The sequence below is a fragment of the Corvus cornix genome, chromosome 15 (genome assembly GCF_000738735.6).
Source record: "Corvus cornix cornix isolate S_Up_H32 chromosome 15, ASM73873v5, whole genome shotgun sequence".
Classification (NCBI taxonomy): Eukaryota; Metazoa; Chordata; class Aves; order Passeriformes; family Corvidae; genus Corvus; species Corvus cornix.
The window spans coordinates 12,289,131-12,310,362 of NC_046345.1; the positions used below are offsets into that span (position 1 = coordinate 12,289,131).

At 55.5% G+C, this 21,232-nt stretch overlaps 2 protein-coding genes across 4 annotated transcripts; one reads left to right on the forward strand and one right to left on the reverse strand.

Annotated features, from left to right (window-relative positions):
- Positions 1–813: 813 nt before the first annotated feature.
- LOC120410854 (cytochrome b-c1 complex subunit 9) lies at positions 814–2,288 on the reverse strand. Its single transcript, XM_039561244.1, has 2 exons — positions 2,110–2,288; positions 814–1,065 (listed from the first exon to the last, which is right to left on the reverse strand). The coding sequence occupies exons 1-2, from the start codon at positions 2,248–2,250 to the stop codon at positions 1,027–1,029; spliced, it is 180 nt and encodes a 59-aa protein (XP_039417178.1). The 5' UTR covers positions 2,251–2,288; the 3' UTR covers positions 814–1,026.
- A 93-nt stretch (positions 2,289–2,381) lies between these two features.
- On the forward strand, positions 2,382–17,424 carry ZMAT5 (zinc finger matrin-type 5). Of its 3 annotated transcripts, none has more exons than XM_039561241.1 (6): positions 2,382–2,458; positions 7,311–7,534; positions 7,898–7,960; positions 8,402–8,482; positions 14,636–14,747; positions 17,188–17,424. In XM_039561241.1, the coding sequence occupies exons 2-6, from the start codon at positions 7,408–7,410 to the stop codon at positions 17,315–17,317; spliced, it is 513 nt and encodes a 170-aa protein (XP_039417175.1). In that variant the 5' UTR covers positions 2,382–2,458; positions 7,311–7,407; the 3' UTR covers positions 17,318–17,424. The 3 variants fall into 3 exon arrangements, with proteins under 3 accessions (XP_039417175.1, XP_039417176.1, XP_039417177.1); XM_039561242.1 differs by having other exon boundaries at positions 2,410–2,458; positions 7,308–7,534; XM_039561243.1 differs by lacking the exon at positions 2,382–2,458 and adding an exon at positions 2,486–2,577.
- Positions 17,425–21,232: the final 3,808 nt, after the last annotated feature.

The window sequence follows — 21,232 nt, forward strand, 5'->3', positions numbered from 1 at the left end:
GAAGAGGAGTCACTCAGCCAGATCTCCCTACAGCCACCTGAGAGCTGAGGAATTAACTGAGTCATTACCCCAGGCAGTGCCCAGAGTTCCCTTCCCGTGTAGAAAGAAGTGTTTGACAGGGTCAGGCAGGGCTGGGCTCTTCAGGGAGAGGGGAATGACTCTGCTCAGGGCAAGAGAAGGTTCAGGGGGGAGGAACTGGACGATCTTAAAAGTCCCTTCCCATCCAAACTATTCCATGACTCCTCTGAGCCAGCTGCTGGGGGGCACCAAGTGATCCCTCTCCCTTTCCAGCACCTTCCCTGGGGTCAGGTGGGATGGAGGCAGGTGTGTGACACACAAACCTGACATCACTTCTGCTCCTCAAGCCATGTGAGGAGGCAGAAGGCACAGGAATAATTAGGAAAGGGATCCACCTCCTCTCTGAAAGTTACACCTGGTCCCCATTCTCAGCCCAGCAGAGCTGGACACACCCAGCCTGCTCAAAGTGCAGAGCACGTTCCTCCCTGTTAGGGCAGCTCTGAAAGGGGCCAGGCCAGGAACCTCCATCAGATCTGAGCTACAAACGGTGCTGGGAATGATTTTAAGCCCCTTTCCTGTGGACAGACCAGAAGAAGCAGACAGCTTCTCACCCTTCCCAGGCAGAAGCCAAGGGTTGTCACTGAACCACAGCTAAGTGCTTTCAAATCCATGTTAAGGCATCGTGGTTCCTGACAGTGCCTTGGAACTAAGGATCAGGGCTTTTAAGGATGCTCCACCTCCCAGAGGAGGAGGAGTCACAAAGAGGCCAAAGGATGAGTGAGGTGAACACAAAGGCACAAGACAGGACCAGGAGTTTTATTTGAACACACTGAGTTGAGTACAGCAGCAGAACTCCTTGAGTCCATCTTGCTTCACATCATATCAGGAGGTGGCTGACAGTAGCTGGCTCGGAGTTGTTCCATCAGGAATCCATTCCCAGTTTCAGGAGGTTGAACCCATCCCTGCAGTGCCTGCAGCCACCCCAGGCTGGCTCCTGCTGCTGAGCTCTCAGTTCTCGTACTTGTGCTTGATGTGTTTCCACAGTTTCTGTGTGGAAAACAAGCAGGAAAAAAAAATCAAGATATTTTAGGCAGCTTCTCAGTGGTGTTGGGATAACAAAATCCAAAACCCAAATTATCCTGCCTGGAGCCGCGGTGATGGAGTCCTGTACTGGATCTGGGGGACACAGGATGCACATGGGGGCTCCTGGCTTCTAATCTGGACAGGCAAGAAGCTGCAGAGATTCCCCTTCCCCTGGTCTTGAATTCCCACCCAGACTGGAGAGGGCAGTTCTGCTCCCGCACATAAGGGATGCACAGAACATCCCTATTCATAGAACCATGGAATGGTTTGGGTGGGAAGGGACCTTAAAGCTCATCCAGTGCCATTCCCATGGCCAGGGACACCTTCCACTGTCCCCATCCAGCCTGGCCTTGGGCACTGCCAGGGGTCCAGGGGCAGCCACAGCTTCTCTGGGCACCCTCTGCCAGGGCCTCCCCAACCTCAGAGGGAAGAATTCCTTACCAATATCCCATCTAACGCTGCCCTCTGGCACTGGGAAGCCATTCCCCCTTGTCCTGGCACTCCATGCCTTGTCCCAAGCCTTTTTCCAGCTTCCTGGAGCCTCTGTAGGCACTCAATGGGGATCTAAGGTCTCCCCCAAGCCTGCCTCAGTATCCTGCAGTCATCATCCCGTCACTGCTGTACTCAGGAACCTAAGGACGACTTGACCCCTTTCACCCAAGGTTCACGCTGGGGACACCCGAGGCCACCAGCCCTAATCCCCTCCCTCTGCCAAGGGCAGATCGGCCAAGCCGGGGCTCTACAGAGCACAAAACAAGCTCCTTTTACCCCTCCCGCTCCCCATCCCCTTGCACGCCCCTTCCAAGCGGCCAGAGAAGCCCAAGGACAGAGAAGCCCCGACCACCGAGCGCCACGACAGCCGCGGAGCCCCCTCGGGCGCGGCCGAGCCGCGCTGACCCTCAGCGAGCGCCGGGGCCGAGGCCCGCGCAGGGCCCAGCGGGGCCGCCCTGACCTTCAGCGCTGGGCCCGCGCGCGGGCGGCCCCAGCGGGGCCTTACCCAGCCCTTACCCCTTCGTTGAGCCGCTCGAAGAGCGCGTCCGCACCCTGGTCGAAGGCGCGCTCGAAAAGCACCGCGCCCAGCACGACCGACAACGCGAATGTGGACGTGCGGCGGAACAGCGACCCGTACACCTGCCGCAGCAGCGCCATCTTGGCCGCGCGCTCCGCGCCTGCGCCGCGTGGCGGGGGCTGCTGGGGGATGTAGGCGGTGCTCTGTAATTAAGACGCAGTGCTGGGCGCGCCGTGGGGCATGCTGGGAGTTGTAGGCCGCGCTATGTGCCGGTTGTGATCTGCGCGTGCGCCCTTGCCGTGGGGTATTGTGGGAGTTGTAGGCGGCGCGGCGCGGGCCTGGCCGGAGGTGGGTGAGCGTGGCGGGTGTGCTCCGTGTGAGGGGTCCGTGTGAGGGCTCCCTGTGAGGCTTCGCTCGTCCTGGCTCTCCCGCCTTCTCCTCAGCGGCCTCCGCTGGGCAACCCCGGGGTCTCTGCCCGGCTTTGTGCGGTGAAACCGGCCCGGCCGCGGGTGGGGCTGGGGCGGGACCCAGACGGGGCTGGGGGGGCAGAGACACTCCGGGCCAGCCCTGCCCTGCCCTGCCCTGCCGGCGTGTCCGGGCAAGGGTGACAGGGACTGGAAAGGGGTTGCGGTCACTGCTCTCAGCTCACTCCCGGCGGGGGCGTGGGAGGGGATTTGGGGTGTTTTCTGCAGCTTGGGGTTGCAAGGGGTGGTTGGTGTCAGTGTGGGGGGAGTAGGAGAGGGGTGTGGGGCTCATAAATCATGGAATGGTTTGGGTGGGGAGGGACCTTGAAGCTCCTCCCAGTTCCACCCCTGCCATGGCAGGGACACCTCCCACTGTCCCGGGCTGCTCCAAGCCCCAACGTCCAGCCTGGCCTTGGACACTGCCAGGGATCCAGGGGCAGCCACAGCCGCTCTGGGCACCCTGTGCCAGAGCCAAAGGACCGTCTGACAGCTGCTCCAGAGGCCTCGGGAAGAGTGGGACCTGGCCCCATGTGGCAAAGCAAAAGTGGGAACGTTCCCATTTGCTGCCCTCTCTTTGTGTTTCTCTCTTTTTAACATCAGTGAGGGCAGAGCAGCCCCGGGGTGACTCCAGCACGGGTGGGAGAGAGGTAAATTTGGATTTCGGAAGGCAGAACAGATCGGGGTGGGCCAGGGGAATCCTAACACTGAAGCTGTTTGCCCACAGGGCTGTTGTTAAACGAGTATCTACATGAAATTCCAGAGCAGACCCTCAAGTGACGCTGCTCTGTTGTTTTGTTTGTCTCACCCACTCAGAAGTAGCACAAGGTCTGGCTGCAGAGTCATTTCTCCTGATTTATTTATGTTTGCTCCCTCATACGGTGACTGTGGGGATCCATGGAATTTTTCTGGGTTAGGGCAAGATGTCTGCTCTTTCTGGAGGGTGCCTGGCACATTTCTGTGGGTAGTGTTATCCCTTTGGAACCCCAAAATATCCCGAGTGGGAAAGGACCCACCAGGATCATCAGCCCAGCCCCTGGCCCTGCCCAGACACCCCAACAACCCCACCCTGGGCATCCCTGGCAGCGCTGTCCAAACGCTCCTGGAGCTCTGGCAGCCTCGGGGCCGTGCCCATTCCCTGGGGAGCCTGGGCAGTGCCCAGCACCCTCTGGGGGAAGAACCTTTCCCTGCTCTCCAGCCTGAGCCTGCACTGACACAGCTCCAGCCGTTCCCTTGGGTTCTGTCACTGGTCACCACAGAGCAGAGCTCAGAAAAACTCAATTGTTATTTTTCAAATGTAACTGCTCTGGATTATCTAAGACAAATTCCCCCAGTCGCCCATTAATTGCTGCCACCAGGATGGTTTGTGTATGGTCAGGTTGGTGTTAATCCCAAACTTAGCTCTGGATTTCCAGTGGAAGGTGTCCCTTGCCTGTGGCAGGGGTTGGAATGAGATCTTTAAGGCCCCTTCCAACCCACACCATTCCATGAGTCTATGACAGGACACAGGGAATGGCTTCCCAGTGCCAGAGGGCAGGACTGGATGGGATTTTGGGCAGGAATTGTTCCCTGGGAGGGTGGGCAGGCCCTGGCACAGGGTGCCCAGAGCAGCTGTGGCTGCCCCTGGATCCCTGGCAGTGCCCAAGGCCAGGCTGGACATTGGGGCTTGGAGCAGCCTGGGACAGTGGGAGGTGTCCCTGCCCATGGCAGGGGTGGCACTGGATGGGCTTTAATGCCCCTTCCAACCCAAACCACTCCATGATTCCATGATTTCCTCTGGGTGTGATGGAAAGCAGGATCTGTTCCTCTGTCATCAGGAAGGTGCTGGCACACTCTGCTGCCGTTCCAAGTCTCCCCACAGATCTGAGCCCGTTTAAATTGGCAGCTGAGTATCATAAGCCTGACACTTGGATTTAATTAATTCACATCTGTCTGGATATCCAAAGTGGCTGGAATGGCCCCGAGCCCGGGCTGTGAGAAAGCAGGAAATTGAGGTCACGGCCCAGCAGCACCTTCGGGGTTTGGTGTGGAGAGCAGCAGCTCGCCTCGGACAAAGGAGTCTGTGCCCCTTCCGGGGTCACCTTCCTCCCTCTGCCCGGTGAAACACCCCGGAGAGTCCCAGATAAAATCTGCAGCTGATTCAGAGCAGCGTGGAGTGTTCTGGCAGCAGCTGGAGAAGGGAAAATGTAGGATGGTGCACATGAGATCTTGGCTGGAGCTGTCCCAAGGCTGAGGGACACACCTTGGAGGTGCCTCACAACAGGGCATTGCTCACCCAGCAGGGCTCCAGGAGGCACAGCACAGCATTTCTGTTACACTTTCATACAACACAGAGCCCTGGGTGGGTTTTTTTGTATTTGCATTTATTCAGGAAGGCTTTTAAGCTGGCACAAAGCCTGGCTGGAAGCGTTTATGGCTGCGGTGGGTCCAGGTCTGAGCGCCCTGATTCAGTTGCAAATCAGGGGCTGGAGATGCTGAGAGGAAACGGCCAAGCTGAGGCAGTTCTTTATAGAACAGCTACATTTACTTTATTTCATAATGACTAAGATGGATTTAATTAGGAACCATCTCCGTTTTCAGCTGAATAATGCTCTTTGTTTATTGCTGGAGCCGTTTGGGGAGATGGAAATAGGTTGGTGCTGCTCAGAAGCAGCTTTTTATTCCTCTGGACTCGCAGAGCGCTGGGAAGTGCTGGTGCTGCAGAGAGTTGGCAGAACCCAGCAAGGTATCCGTGCAGTGGAATCCTTGGGAATAAGTGTTGGGTATAATCACTGAAGGGGGAGGTCTCAGGGAGAATCTGATACTCCTCTAATTGCTTTTTACATTCCGTCCGTCCCCTGCAATGGCAATTGCTTGGAGAATTTGGGAGCAGGCAGCTGTGGGATGTGGGATCTGGCTGTCTGGAATCTGCAGGAGCTTTCTGCCCTGCGTGTTGGGGGAGGAGGGGGAAGGAGCTTCTGCAATTATTGCTGTCGGGGTGATGAAAGAGAAAGTTTGAAATACGATTTCAAAGGCTGGCTGCTGCTGGGCTTCCGCAGGCAGAATTCCCTGGGAGATCTCAGGAAACTTGTGTGGGACCACTGCAGAATCTCATTTGTTTTCCCTGTTTGCAGCATTCTCTTCTGCAGAGATGGAGTGCAGGAGTCAGCAGCTGAGACAGGGAGCTTTTTGTGTCACCAGGAACTTTGGGAGACTATGGAATAACATGTGGAACAGGGATTTTTCAGTATTTAAAAGCAGCCCCTGCCAGTGGGCCGGATATGTTCCCTCTGAATTGCAGCAGCCCCACCACAGCGCTGCAAATCTGGCTCCAAAACTCAGGGATGTAAAGACTGAGGGAATTTGTGGCTCCGTGCTCATTAAGCAACACTTGGGTTTGGATTCTTGGGCTGGAGGAGGATGATTTCAGACCTCAAGCCCTGCAGAGCTGAGTTGGGATCAGCCCAGGGCGTGGAGGGTTTGGGGTCCCAGCACACGCAGCTGGGGCATGGCCAATCCTCACCCCCCAAGGAAAGAACCTCAACACGAAATTTCCAGTTCACTTGGACCATCTGAACATTTTACCTTCGGTGTGGAGGTTTTCAATCCAATTTTAAAAATCTCAGAAGGTCTTTCCATCGAATGCAGCTTTGCTTTAACTCGTGGTGTGGGGTTTGATTTCGAAGCAGCAGTTCTGGTGAGCAGGGGAGGGAAGGCAGCGTGGTGCTGGTGCTCGTGCTGGGATGGATGTCTGGCAGGAGGCTTGGCAGCCCTGCCTGAGCTGGGCACGCCGGGCTCTGAGGGATTGCCTGGTGCTCTGCTCTTCCTACTGAGCCAGAGGAATTGGCCAGGAGGCTGTGATTGATTCCAGACCCGTTTTATTTATAAAATCTTTATTTCTCATGCCAGTCTCCATGCCATTTTTAAAATGCATTCGGCTGTCAAAGTGTCAGAACCTGGAGAATTGCTTTTGGAGTTTATCTCCCAGTCCATCCATCTTTGCCACTCATCAGGTGCTTTTATATCCCTCGGGAGAGAGCTTGCAGCTCCTTCAGGGTGTCTGTTGTACCTCCAGCAGGGACATCCAATGGGGGCAGGTGCCTGAAGGATAAGGCTCATCTCACCTGCACTGCCAGTGGCTCCACGGCCAGCCCAGGTGGGAGCTCCCAAATTCTGTTGTGATCTTAGTGCTGTGCTCAACCTTGGTGCCAGAGGCTGGGGAGGATGAGGAGAGCAATCCGTGATGTACAGGAAAAAACAGGTGGCTCAGTGGGTTGTAGGAAATATGTCCTGTAGTGCTTGTAGTGCAGCTTCCCACCTGCAGGACAGGTGAGGTGAGCTTTGGTTTTATGTTTGAGGATAAAATAAATTGCTTTGCTGAGTTTCTTCCTCGCTTTGCAGAGATGGACACCAGGGAGTTTCCTTCCTCTTTTGTGTCAGCTCGTGGAGGTTGTGGTCAAAGGTCCCCAGCACCTCCAGCTCCTCCTGTTTGCACCTTGGATGGTTTGTGCTGCACCTTGCCTGGAGCCTTTGGCTCTCTGTTTCATGTGGTCTGAACTCAGGGAAGGAGAATCCTTCCAGCAGAGCTGTTGTTGCTTTGGGTGACAGAGATAAATGCAGATGCAAGCCTTTTCTCCCATGTACAGGCAGCAGATCCTGCCCCAGCAGTCTGTGATGGACAAGGATATAAACTGTTGGGTCTCACCTCTTTCTCTGTCTGCCAACCCCAAGTGATTTGAGTTCTCCTCCTTTGGAAGCAGGCACTGTAAATCCTGGATCCTCCATTCCCATGGCTGGGCGCCGAGGAGCTGCCTGGTAGATTCCAGGACATGCTGATGCTGTTTTGCCAGGAGAGAGATGGGGAAAAGGTACTTCTGTGACTACTGTGACAGATCCTTCCAGGACAACCTGCACAACAGGAAGAAACACCTCAATGGAGTGCAGCATCTCCGGGCTAAGAGACTCTGGTACGACTTATTCCGAGGTGGGTGCTCCCAGCTGTCTGCCGCTCCCTTTCTGGGACTGGGGAGGTGATGGATGAGGGGAGGGAGTGGGAATAGAAGATAAATCAGCACTGATGGTTTATACACTCCGTGTGCCTGCGAATTGAGCACTTGATGCTGCTGCCTCAAGCAGTCTCAGAGGTGAAATCCTTGTGTGTGGCTCTGACCTGTCTCACCACACAGCTCCAGGTGTGTTAGTACCAGCCTGAGGAGTGTGGTGGGAATGGGCTAAACTGGCTGTGAAACCATTGCCTGGGTGTCCCTCTGCTTCCTTCTGGTCCCAGACACGATGGGATATTGCTGTGCCCAGGATCTTTACCTGGGTTCATCCCTTGTCTCCCCAGATGCTGCTGCTATCCTGCAGGAGGAGCAGACCAAGAAACCTTGTCGGAAGTTTCTGCAAACAGGTGAGCAGTTCTGAGGTGGAGATAAGGACCTGGCTCCAGGAGCTCCTTCCAGAGCCAGCCCAAGGCTGGAGGGAGGGGTTTGGGCCTGTGTCTGGCATTCAGGTGTGATGGAGCCTGGGTTTGCCTGCACAGGGACCTCGTGTGGGTGGTTCTCATGGAACTCTGTGGCTTTTCCCAGAATCATTAAAGTTGGAAAAGGCCTTTAAGATCACCAAGTCCAAATGTCAATACAGCACCACCATGTTTACTTTTAAACAATGTCCCCAGGTGCCACATTCACACATTTTTTTGAACATTTGCAGGGATGGTGACTGCACCACTTCCCTGGGCAGCCCATTCCAATGCTTTACAACCCTTTCTGTGAAGAAATATTTCCTAATATCTAATCTAGAGGATTTTGAAATTGAAATAGAATTTTCAAATCTCACCATTTCATTCCAGGACAGTGTGATTTTGGGTCCAACTGCAGATTTTCCCACATGACAGAGCAGGACCTGGAGAAGCTGAGTGCCCAGGTTCAAGGTGAGTCCTCCAACAAGGCAATGTCCAGGGATCTCCTTGAAGGGAGAGTTGCTGCAGGGGGGTCCTGCGGGGGGGGGTGGGTCGTGCAGGCTGTGATCCCCTGCTGCCTGCACAGAGCTAGCCAAGCGTGGATCCCTCCCTCCTGCTCCCCAGTGCTGTGTGAGCCTGGAAGTGCTGCAGTTTGTCATATGCTGCCTGCTCTCGAGCTGCTGGCACAGACACAAACCTGGAGCTGAGCAGTGCTGTTACCACTTGGCAGCAAGAGTTTGGAGTGGGCTTCGTGAGCCCTCGGGGTTTTGTTCAGTCAGGGAATAAAAACTGTCAGCAGCAGAGGGCACTGGTACATCACATCCCCTTAAATTTATGGATTTGATTTCCCCCCACCTTGCTGCTATTACCAGGGAGCTGCTGCTTCCACCCGTGGGAAGAGCTGGTGGGAAGAGCTGTCCTGCTGTCGGGCTGTGAAAGGGGTCCTGGATCCAGAAACAGCCTCTGCTTGGGTGGCTTTGGATGGAAGTGAAGAGTGGGCAGAGGGTGGATGGCAGCTGCTCCCTGCTGGGAGTCTGCAGAGCACTTTTGAACTTTTTCTCATTCTGGGACTTCCATTCTTGGAACTACTTTTCTTTTAGGGAAAAGAGGTGGTAGCTGTGTTTTCTCCATAGGAGTTGTTACTTTAGTGGTTAAGGAAAATCACAGAATCACAGACTGGGCTGGGTGGGAAGGAATCTTAAAGCTCAGCTCATTCCACCCCTGCCATGGGCAGGGACACCTTCCACTAGACCAGGTTGGTCCAAGCCCCATCCAGCCTGGCCTTGGACACTTCCAGGGAGTTTGAGTGAGGTGTTGGTGAGAACTTGTGGAGCGGTTGAAATCTCCACTGGAGATCATCTGATCCCAACCATGCTGAAAGCAGGGTGAACTCAAGCAGGATGCTCAGTTGTATTTTGAATATCTCAAGGCTGGAAACTCTGTGGCTGACCTGATCCACTGTTTGACTAGGTTCATAATAAAAATGTATATATTTTTAAATATTTAAATAGAAATTCCTAACGGAAATTCCTTTACTTTGGTTTATGCCCATTGTGTCTGTACTGGGGAGCCCAGCACTGGGCACAGCACCCAGATGTGGCCTCACAGTGTGGAGTAGAGAAGGATCCCTTCGCCAAGCTGGTGTCCCAGTGCAGCCCAGCTTGGAGCAGCTCTCATGCCCACATCCTCGCTGGAGCCAGCTGTTGTTTTGCCAAGAGTCTGGCAAAGCCAGGCTGAAGTGTTGGAAGTGTGGGATGTGAGATGGGGGAGAGTGCGTGGGGTAGAGCTTCTCCTGGCCCTCAGAGGGATCCCATTTGGGGAGGAAGAGCTCAGGGGAGCCAGGGGGAGGCAGGCAGGCAGCACAGAGCTATTCCAGGCCATGCTGAGTCAGTGTGTGAGCCCCCGAGGTGACTCTGAATCAATCTCTGAGCGCCACTGGCAGTCGATAAAACCAGGGCGGGCACGGAGCGCTCCAGCCCTTCCCAGAGTCACCTTGCAGCCAGAGCCTCTCCCTGACCCCCCTCTGCTGGGCTCCCGAGGGTGGCACAGAGTGACAGACACAGGAACCTGTAGCATTTGCAGGCGCTGGCTGTTCCTGCAGGGGAAGTGGGAGCTCTCTGGAGCGGAGCAGGGAAGGCTGGCAGCTCCTCTGCGCTCGGGCAGCTTTCCTTGCCAATTACACTTGTTACTGAGTATTGACTTGTGTCAAACGGGTCTGTGTAAGTGCAGGATTGGCTGCTGAGAGCCAATTCCAGGGAGATTACTGGGAAACCTTGCGTTTGTGTTCTGGAGTCAAACATTTCATTTACTGATTAACCCTGAAGGAGCGATGGCTGGGGGACAGGGGGTGCTTGCTGGGAGAATTCAGTCCTGCTCACCTCTCTCCTGGTGTGGCTTTGGGCATCACACAGACTCTGATCAGAGGGATTTGGTGGAGGAGAGGTAACAGACTGGATGGAAGGATCAGATGCTGTCTGGTGAGTCACAGGGACATTTCAGCACCCCTTCAGCTGCCAAAGCACCCGTGTGTCTCAGGTGCTGGGGCTGAGGGCAGAGTTGAGGACAAGCTCACGTGTGGCAGGGTGTGCAATTCACACTGATGGATCCTCCATCAGTAATGTCCCACGTGCATTCCCACTCAGTCTCAGGGTTTCTGTGCCGTGAGAGCCATCCCAAGCCGCAGCCAGCGGGATTGGAGCAATCTGGATCAGGCTGTCTCTCACTGACCCAGTGTGAGATTTTGACAGGTTTGGAGCCAGGGGTGGTCAGAGATTTGAGATGAGCTGAGAGGCTGGAAGCTCCAGAGCCTTCCCAAGCCTGGGCTGACCATGCTGGGGGTGGCCAGGCTGGTGGGGGACGCTCTTCTGGTGGGCCCACTGTGCTGCTTAACCCCCTTTCCTCTGCTGTGGTGCAGGCAAAGCCTTGTCTGACTTTTTTTTAACCCAGCTGAACCGTGATGGCACTTTTTTATCATGTAAATATTGAACCTGTCCCTGAGTCCCTGTGAGTGTTTGGTGTTGGTAGCTCCGTGTCAGTGAACTCACCTTGATACCGAAGCATTTTTATCACAGCCAAAGGAAACGTGACATTATCCTTAACATTTGGCCTTTTTAATGCTGGGAGTCCACCCTGTCGTTTGTGTGAGTTTTGTGGGTTAAGTAGGAAAAATTCTGGATGATTCCCTGTTCTAGAACAGCTTGGAGCCTGGCCTACTTAGGCGTCAGCATCTCTGCACCCTGTAGAATATCCTCATCAAGAAGCAACAGTTTACACCTTCAGCAGGGAGCAAGCTCATATTCCCAGCTGTTCCCCCATCAAAGCATTAGCCTTCTGCATCTGCTGCATCATTCATCAGCCAGACACTTCCAGGCTGTCATTTTAAGTACAGTCATGTCAGGAAAAGTCACTGTCAAATTGCCATCTCCTTGCTCGGAGTTATTGGCTCCCCTCTAATCCGTGTCCCCGGTGCGGGTGGGATCGACCTGGCTGGGCTCTGGTGCCTCCAGCCAGCCAGGGCTGTGAGGGGAGGGCACAGCTGGGTGAGTGTTTGCAGGATGGCCATGAGGTTGAAAGGATCTGAGGGACCCCGCTGGGGTGGCTGGAGTCAACTGGTTTAACTGGGCGGGGAGCGGGAGGAACGCTGGCACTCGGCTGCAGCGCGGTTGCTTGTTCAGCTGCTCCTCTTGCAGGGGCTCCTCAGCCTCAACTCAGCCACGCCCTGGTGCTGTTCTTGTGCTCCGGAGGAGTTGGGGTTCCACATCATCCACCAGGGAGGCAGCTGAGTGATTCCCTGTGCGTGCGTCTCTTTGCTGGATGGAGCTGAAGGATCTCCTGTGCATCTCCTTGCTGGGTGACCTGCCCGTACTGGGGGTTCCATCTCTCATACAGCAATGCCTTTTTCAAGAAGAAAACCCATGGGAAAAGTTGCCTGGGGAGAGAAGATAAATGTGGACCCCACTCTGGCATCATCAGAGGCATTTCATGACTACAGATGCTCTTTTAATGGGCTGTAATTAGACTTTGAAGCAAACACCACAGTGAGGAGGAGGAGGAGGAAGTACCTTCACACCTGTCCGGCTGCACGGCCACCTGTGGGGAGCAGGGGCTGGTAAAGGCCTTTCAGAGCTGCTTCTTGGAATATCTGTTGGCATTCAGGGAGTATTTCCAATCTCAGGGTGCATTCGGTGATCCCTGGATGGGATGTGTGTGCTCCAGAGGGACATGGACATCAGCAAGGTGGGCAGAGCTGGAGAGTTGCCTGTCCCTGCTACCGTATTTCTGAGCCTGAGGGTTGGAATGCACCGGAGCAGCAGCTCCTGGAGCTGTGAGAACAGGGAGACAGCTGGATGTCTTTCTGATGTGGATACCTGAGGCCTCATTTGGGGCAGGGTGAGCCTGGAGTGGTCCCATGGCATCCAGTGAACTTTTCTGGATGGGACCTTGAGTTGTGGCTGCCCCATCCCTGGTGTGGTACCTTGGGGCTCCCTGCTCTGAACAGAGAAGCTTCAGCTGTTTATGCTCTGTTCTCTGTTGGGCCTGGGAGTTGGAAGAAGAGGAAATTGCAGTGGTACAGAGAGGTGGGAGAGGTTTTTCTCTGTGATTTTCTTCCCTGCCTCATTGAAGCCTCTCACAGCCACTGCTTGTACCCTTGCCGAGGTGGGATGTGCTTCAGGAGGTGGAAAAACGTGGAACAAAGGGAACTAAGATGCTCAAGGTTGCCAGGTGAGTCTAACCCTGAGTGTGAGCAGTGCCCAGCTCTCCAGGCTGAGCTTCTTGCTTCCCCATTCCCCCACCTGGCCTGTTGGTCGGGTTCACCCCAGGTAGCTCTGCTGGGGCTTAGATCCTTGGAACAACTGTGGGAGACTGGAACATTCCTTTCTCTGACCTTATCGACGGATTCAGAGCAGCACCCAGACATCAGGACCACAGTGGGCTGGCTGTGGTGGCACTGGGCACATCATCACCCCACCCAGCAGCAGCAGCAGCGGCTGAAAAGGCTGGGTGACAAATTATCCATCTGGCTGCTCATTGTGTAGCACATCCCTGCCATCCCAATTAGTATTCAACAGGCAGATGAATAATTGGTTGCCACCAGTAGGATGAAGTGATCCTTCACTCTGCCCAAGCACTATTAATTTCACACCCTGTCTGCAAAGGTATAATATTTTCCTTAAACGTGTGACATATGGGTGGGTGTGAAGCAGGCTCCTGCAGGGCATGGCTGCAGGCACCTTGATCCCTGAATGGGATCAGGGATCCCCCGGAGGGATGGATGAGTGGGGCAGAGGGAATGACACGCAGCTGCCTCTGCTTCCTTTTTATCATCACTGGTGTTTGGTTTTCTGAGTTCCCTGTTCTGTTAGGTGGGAAGTTTCCAGTAGGCTGGAGATGGGATCACTGGGGGCTTGTCCTCATCCCTGATGTGCTGGCAGGAGTGTGGCTGTGTCAGGACTCCTGCTAGACCTGTTCACCACCAGCTCCCTCCCTGCAGCTGGGGGCAACTGGGGAGCTTTGCTAACTGGGCAGCCGTGCTGGCTCTGTGCCTTCTCCCCGGGGGGTGCCTGTGGGCACCTGCCCCACACAGCCCTTCCAGAGTGACTGGAGGGGTTGAAATCTTGATTCAGTAAACAGCAGAAGTTTCCTGCTGGTTTCCTTCCTCATTCCTAACTTGCATGAGAAATAGGAGTAATGGGTTCAAACTGAAAGAGGTTAGATATAGGTTGGACTCAATGATCTCTCCAGAACCTAATTGATTCTGTAATTCTGTGATGTATGGAAAAAATTCTTCCCTCTGAGGGTGGGGAGGCCCTGGCACAGGGTGCCCAGAGAAGCTGGGGCTGCCCCTGGATCCCTGGCAGTGCCCAAGGCCAGGTTGAACATTGGGGCTTGGAGCAGCCTGGGACAGTGGGAGGTGTCCCTGCCCATGGCAGGGGTGGCACTGGATGGGCTCTAAGGTCCCTTCCAACCAAACCATTCCATGGTTCTAAATGCAGGAACGTGTCTCCTGGTTCTCTCTGCCCTGGTTCTGCCCCTGGGCTGGTGACAGCTCTGCCTGGGCTGTGCAGGGATTGGGGACACATCAGGCAGCGAGCTCCTTAACCAGCCCTGACAGCAGCTCCGGGATCCGTCTGCCGGCTGGAACACGCACCTGGAACCTCCCGAGACTCTCCCGAGCTGCCAAGGCTGCATCGATCCCAACACTGTCCCTGTCACTCCCACCTAGCAGGGCAGGGGTGGCACAGTCACTGCTGCCAGTTGGAGGGACACGGCTCTGGAAACGGCTTAGGGCCAGCCAAGGCTGTTGCAGGCGAGGATGAGGGTGATCAGTCCCGGGGGAGAGGTGTCAGACTCCCCTCAGTGCCCAAACTGCCACCGTGCTGGCTTAGCTCCTGTCCCCTGCTCTGCCTGGCTGGAGCTGTCACCAGGGATGGCTCCAAGCATCAGATGGCAGGAGGGCAGAGGAGGAGGAGGAGGAGGAGGTGCACACTCTCTCCACCCTGTAAACTGTGCAGGGTAATGAGCAGCAGGTTTAATGGAGTGAAAGGACAAGGGCCTGGTGGCTCTGTCTCTCATGGCCCTCCCTCTGATCCAGCCCTCTCTGATCTCAATCTCTCTCTCAAGCAGGAGAGAAAAGGCTGAAGGAGCTGCAGAGGGAGGGAGCAGATATCCCTCCTGGCACCATCGAGGACTGGCTGGACAAGAGAGCCCAGAGGCTGAGTGCAGCTCAGAGTAACAGGTACTGGGGACTGGGGATCATGCAGGGGATCCCAGCAGAGGGGGATCCCACAGGAGGGCTGGGATAGCGGAGGGTGCAGGGGGTCAGAGGTGCCAACACCCAGCCAGCACTCGTGAGGGGCACGTGTGTAGATCCAGCCCTGGCTGCCCCTGTCAGGGATGTGTGCACAGGGGACACACTTGGGGCGCAAGCAGAGGGGTGCCCCTTGCTCTCTGCGGAGTGCGCAGACACAGCTGCGAGGACAGAGCCGGTGCTGTGCTGCCTCATTAACGCCCGGGGCTCAGCGGCAGGAGCCTGCTTTCATCTGTTGACAGCTCCCCCATCCCCTGCCTGCCAGGGAGGGTGGAGCTGGCTCCTCCTCACAGTATCCGTTCGGATTCGGGTGCTGGCTGTTTCTTCGCTCACCTGACTGTGCCGCAGACTTAATGGGATGACATTTGGGCAGGTGCCAAATCTCTCTTCTGTTCTTTCTCTGTTTGTTCCCGTCCTCTCTGTGTTTGGACTGGGCAGGATCTTCCTTCTGGTGCTTGTCTGAGCTTGTTGCTCTGGGATTGTTCCGTCCCTCGGCTTGGCTGCCCTTGGCCTTGCAGAGGTGCCCACATTCCTGTCCCTTACACATCACTTGCCCCATTTTGTTTATCCTGCCTGTAAATCCCTGGAACTTGGGGTAGATCAGCTCTTAACAGAAGACAGCCATCACTATTCCCAGAGGAATTTCTAGACCTTCAGAACTACTTGGTCATACCCACAGGAATGTTCAGACCTTCAGAACTTGGTCCCTGATGCACAAAACAAATTTCCAGGGTTGTTGCTCTTTTTCCAGCCTCCTTGTCCCTGCAGCCTCAGAAACCATCTGCTACAGGAACTAAACACCAACTGTTGGAACTTCCCTTCCTCTCTCCAGCCTTGCCAACGCCTCTCCTGATCATCTCTGTTCTCCCCTTGTGCCCTCCAGCCCCTCATTTCATGGGATTGATTTTTACCAATTTCCAAAGGAAACATGCAGTGTGGATTTCCATCAGAACAGGGTCCAAGGCCTCAAAGCTTCTGAGATGCCACAAGTTCCATGAGTGTGGAAGTGGGTAGAGGAGAGGGATCCCATGAACACCTTCAGAAAGGAAATATTCTTGACCTTGCTGGCCACTGGAGAATCCATGTGGGACAGCCATAGGGAACGCTCCAGCTGTAGGTAAACCTTTGATAGGGCACTTGTAACTCATGAGACCCCAGGGAATTGAGTACCCAGGCAGCATCCTCCCTATTGATTAGTCCCGCTGCTCAGGGAACAGCTCATTAGGTGATGGCTCTGCTGCTCCACCTTGCAGCATTCCCTCTGCCCCGTATCCACCGTGTGCCTGAGCCACAGTGCTGAGGGAATGACACCAAATATCCCTGCCTGGAGGGGCTGGTGTGTGTCCTCATGGTCCTGCCTCACCCTGGGCTCTGGAGAATCCCCACTGAGGGGATAAACCTTAAACCAAGTGACTTTGCTCTGTGTTAGTTGCCTGGAAAATGCTCCTGGAAAACTACTCCTGTAGTTGGCTCTGGGCCATGGCCCCGCAGGGAGAGGAGGGTGCTGCTTCTCCCCGGGGTTATGTAAAGGAGTTTGATTAGGTTTCTTCTGGCATAACAATTAAAAAGATTCATCAGGATCGGAGGTAGAGGCCTGAGAAGCTGCAAGGCTGCTGTCAGGGCTTGTGTGAGAGAACAAATGAGCTTCCTGCACTTGGGAATTAATGGAAAAGGTACATTTGCCATGAATTTAAACGTGCCCCGGTCAAGCTGGAGGCAAGAGAGAGATGCTTCTTGCTCCTGCACTCCTTCATCCCAGTGTGGTGTTTGCAGTGGCCTCGACCAGTAAAGCTGAGGGAGAGGGGCAGGGACAGAGTGATTCCCAGGCTGTGGGGCGGGGGAGAAGCCTCTTCCCTCTGCTGAAGGGTCCTCTGGTGAGCACACCCCGCTGGTTTGGCAGCTCCTCTGTTTCCGAGGGGTCCTTGTCCTTCGGGAAGTGCACAGCTGGCTCGGGATCCGGGCTGCTCGGAAAGAAACATCTGCTCATTTTGTTTGTTCTTCTCCCAGCTCAGCTGTGTGAGGAGTGGGCATGGAGGGGCTGGGACCAGCCCTGCTGAGCCCCTCTCGGGGGGCTGTGCTGCTCCCCCACCCCAGAGCCTCTCACCTCAGTGTTCCCACCTGAGTTTTCACCGGCACACGCTGTGTTAGGAAGCACTGCTTGGATAGGCTGGGAATGGTCACACAACTGTTCTGGTGCTGGATTTGGGATGAGGGGGTGAATGAACCCATTTGGTGATAACCAAAACCCTCCTCTGCCAGCCCCTTCTCTTTGGGGGCTACTGGGGGGGGCACAGGGAAGCCCAGCATGGCCTTGGTGTCAGACTGAGACGCTGCTTCTCACCTCATCCCTTTCCATCTTCCCTCGCAGTGCTCTTCCTGAGAAACCAGTGCCTTTCCAGTACCCTCCGGGCTGGCCACCAGTGCAGGAGCTGCCCCCGTCCCTGCAGGCCCCCCCGCCCGGGGGGTGGCCGGTGCCCCCCAACCTGCAGTGGGGCTGAGGCAGTGGCACCCCAGAGCCTGGCTGGGGCTGGCTGGCTGCCTCTGCTCCGGGAAGGATTATTTATACTCACTTTGATATCAATAAACCCTCCCCCCGCCCATTGCAGCCTGTGTGTGTCGTGTTCCTGCTCCGCTCCCCCGGCAGCCTCCCGTGGGCTGAGCCACTCCCGTGGCTCTCTCCCTGCCTCTGGAACGGGGATCCCTGCTCAGCAGAGCTCCAGCCCCTCGCAGGGGCTGTCTGTTGTCACCTGGAGCAGACATTCCCCATTTCCCAGGGTAGGATCCATCCCCTCAGGTCGCTGCTGCCTGCTCTCAGTCCAGCTCCATGCTGGGCTTTGTGATCCAGGCTGCAGAAGGATCCAGGCTTTAATTTCCTCGGGTGTTTGTGCCGTGTTTGTTCCTGATCAGTTCAGGGTGTGACCCTGCCTGGGTCCGGGTGCTGGAGCTCCCAATGGAGAGCCTGGGGAGCTTCCCTCAGCCCTGCTCCTGCTGTGCTGGAGGCGAGGGGCAAGGAGGGAAAATATCCCAAGGTTTCTCCACAGTGAGAGTTTGAGTCATCTCTCCTTGCTGGGAAGGGGTGGGGTGAGCCCTTGGCTGTCTCAGGAAGGGAGGTGGGTGCTGCAGCTCCAGGGACAAGGGGGGATTCTGTCCAGCAGCATCCCCGGAGGCAGCTCTCCGGCAGCGGGCTTGTCCAGGAGGGATCCCGCTGCCAGAGCATTCCAGGTTTGGCTGGGCAGGGAGGTGGTGGGTCCAGATTTGTGAAGAGCACAGGCAGGAGCCAGCTACCTGCAGCCAAATCCCGCCTGGAGCGCTCCCACCTCGGGATGTGATGGCAAATTGTCATGGGACCGTCAGCCCCATCCTGGGACCCAGCTCTGACAGGAGCAGGGACTGGATGGGACAGCAGCCTGGAAACAGTCTTGGCTGGAGCCTGGAGGAGCTCGAGGTCCAACTGAAGAATTGTTTTATCCTTCCAGGTGAGAGCCCTGGGCTTGCTGGAGAGCAGGAGCACAGGGCTTGGGCTCGGAGGATGTAGGATCAGCCCGGGTCCCATCCTCACTTCCACATGCAGGACAGGTGGCTCCTCTTTGGGAATGGCTGGGAGTCCCTGGAGCAAGGGAAACCCTGCCCCCAAGAAGGTGGGAAGTGGGGAACCCCCAGGGGCTGTGGGATGCTCTGGAGTGGGAGCTGTGCCTGCTCTCTCCAAGCTTGGATGTGCGTCCCTGTGCCCCAGCCTGGCACAGGGGAAGAGCCCTGGGGAATGCTGAGGGGCTCCACTGACCGGGGAGGGACAGTGGCTGCTCTGCTGATGGCAGCCAGGACACGCTCCCAGACACCTTCTGAGGCCACTGGCGCTGACAGATCAAGGAATTCCCACTCCCATCTCTTCCATGGACATTTTTCCCAATCAACATCAAAATCCTCGTGTTGATTGGAGCTGTGCTTTCATCAGCCCCCAGGCCTGTCCCTGCTCTGTGTGCTCCAGTCCTGGTGGGTTTTCCAGCTGATCCAGGAGGAATTGTTTTACCCAACACTCCCAAACTTCAGGGCTCCCCAGATCCAGCTTAAATTAGGTAGAGTTCTCTGGGCAAGCTCTGGAACCCGACTGTAAATGAAAATTTCAGTGTAAAACACAACAGCTGCAGCCTTTCCAGGCTCTTCCTTGCTCCCAAGGAGTTGAGCTGCTCTGGAAGCAGAAATTCCCGATACAGCCTGAAAGGAAAGAGCGGGATCATTCCCTGCTGAGCTCCAGCCCTGTCCAGGAGGAGGTGAGAGGCTGGCAAGGGGGATTCATTAAAATCGGGGTTTTCCCACAAAACCTGTGGGATGTGTGGCCGACGGGCTGAGCCGAGCATCACCCGCAGGTTGTCGTGGATTCATGGAGCTGTGTAACTCCCGGGGGATGGAGGAGGCTGGGAATTGCAGGCTTTGTGGGGGCTGTGTTACAGCGGGTGGCAGGAGGTGTGACAATGCCATGGATCACCGGGGTGGGACACAGCCAGTGTGGGCTCATCCGTGGAAAAAGGCTGCGGGAGGAGGACACCAGAGCAGGATGGGGCTCAGGCTCCTTCCCACAGGGATGGCTGGTACCTGGATCCCAAGGGATGGACTCACTGTCCCCAGGGTGGGGGTGAGGAGCTGCTGCCCAATAGTGAAGCACGAGCCAAAGTGCCTTTGCTGGAGCAAGAGCAGGAGTAATTTATCGGGAAGCTTTTAGGGAAATGAGCGGCTGCTGGGCCCCTGCCAAGCGCAGCCCTGCTGGGCTCTGCCCGTGTCCTCTGGCAGCTCTTGCTGAGAGAGGGGGAACGGGAAAAGGAGTGGGAATGGGGACAGGATGTGGACTGGGGTGAGGACGGGACAGAGAGGGAAGGAAAAAAGGATTGGAATAGGGGTAGAGATAGGGTCAAGGATGGGGATTGGGGAGGGGAGAGGGGCAAGGATGGAAATAAAATGGGAATAAGGATTGGGAGTGGTCAGGGATGAGGATGGGACCGAGATGGGGACAGAGATGAGGATGGGACAGCAGTGGGGATGAGAAGAGGGGAAAGGGACAGAGAGGAATGGAAATAAGGATGGGAGTGGGACTGGAGATGGGCTTGGGGGTGGAGACAGATTGCGACAGGGACAGGGATGGAAAGAGGACCGAGACAGGGATGAAGCTGAGCCCATCCCACACTTCTTGCGGCACAAGAGAGAGAAACAACCATTACCAACTTCTTCCTATCCCAAACACTTCCCAGAGCTGTGGAATTGCAGCCCTGCAGCCCCCGCTGGGTTTGCTGCCACCTTTGCTCCGTTGTCCCCGTGTCCAGAGACCCCGCGCTGGGTCCTGCTCCCTCCCCGCCCCGCCTCGCCCACGGCAGCCCCCACCTCCCGGCACGTTCCCTTTGTTTTTCCCTTTCCTGGCGATCCCTTAATTGAATTATCCCGGAGCATCGCTGTTGCAGCAGCCGCAGCGATCCGTCCCCGCTGCGGCAGCGCAGGGACGCGCCTGGGACCCCTCTCCTGCTGCCCGCCTGCTCCGGGATCGGGAGCTGCCATTCCAAACCTGCCCGAAGAAATCCGTTCTCTCGATTCCCATTAAAATTAATTGAGCAGCTTTGAAACGCTGAGCTTGGGGGATGGCATTATTCCTTTTATCTATTTTTTTCTTCTACGTTATTGTATTTTCTGGCAAATTAAATTGTCCTCGGTTTTTTTTGGTGGGTTTTTTTTTGGTTTTTTGGTTTTTTTTTTTTTTTTTTTTTGCTTCTCTAATGTTTATTCACAGTGTCTATAATAGACCTGGTTAAAAAAAAAAAAAAAAATATATATATATATATATATATACACATGTCTCCAAGGCCACGTGGCTCCTTTGGAAATGCCAGTCCATAAAAAATCCAAACTTTCTGCGGGGAGATGGATGAAATTTCATTACGGATGCGGAGCCTCCCGCACTTTGCGAGGCAGCCGGAATGATTTCATTGCCGTGGAGCACTTCCCATTTCCATTTCTCATTTGGACGTTCGCTTCAATTTGCTTGATAAATTAGGGAAGATCAAAAAAAAAAAAAAAAGCCCCCCCCAGACCCCAATCAATCAAATGCTGCCAATTCCTCCTGCCATCCCAAAAATGGGGTGTCCCCCCCGTGGTGCTGCAGGGTGGGAATTCCCATGCCAGTGCAAGGAAAAGTGGTTTCTGTGGGGAGGTGAAGGTGGAGATGTCCCAGCCCCGATGTCCTGGGATGGGCTCCTCCAGCCCCGTTCCCTGTGGGAAGTGCCCCATAATGGGGGAGCAGCAGCAGCTTTGCCCGATTCTCTGCCAGCCCAAAGCACTTCCCCTGGTTTTATTTATCCCTTTAATCTCTTTGCCATTAAAAATGCATCGCTGGGGGCTCGGGGAGGGCGATCCATTAGGTGGGAATGGGCTCC

Coding starts and splice junctions, on each gene's coding strand:
- LOC120410854 (XM_039561244.1), bottom strand. CDS start 2,250: ATGGCGCTGCTGCGGCAGGTGTACGGGTCGCTGTTCCGCCGCACGTCC. Junction 1,066..2,109: donor TCGAGCGGCTCAACGAAGGG/GTAAGGGCTGGG, acceptor TTTTCCACACAG/AAACTGTGGAAACACATCAA.
- ZMAT5 (XM_039561241.1), top strand. CDS start 7,408: ATGGGGAAAAGGTACTTCTGTGACTACTGTGACAGATCCTTCCAGGAC. Junction 7,961..8,401: donor TCGGAAGTTTCTGCAAACAG/GTGAGCAGTTCT, acceptor ATTTCATTCCAG/GACAGTGTGATTTTGGGTCC. Junction 8,483..14,635: donor GCTGAGTGCCCAGGTTCAAG/GTGAGTCCTCCA, acceptor TCTCTCAAGCAG/GAGAGAAAAGGCTGAAGGAG.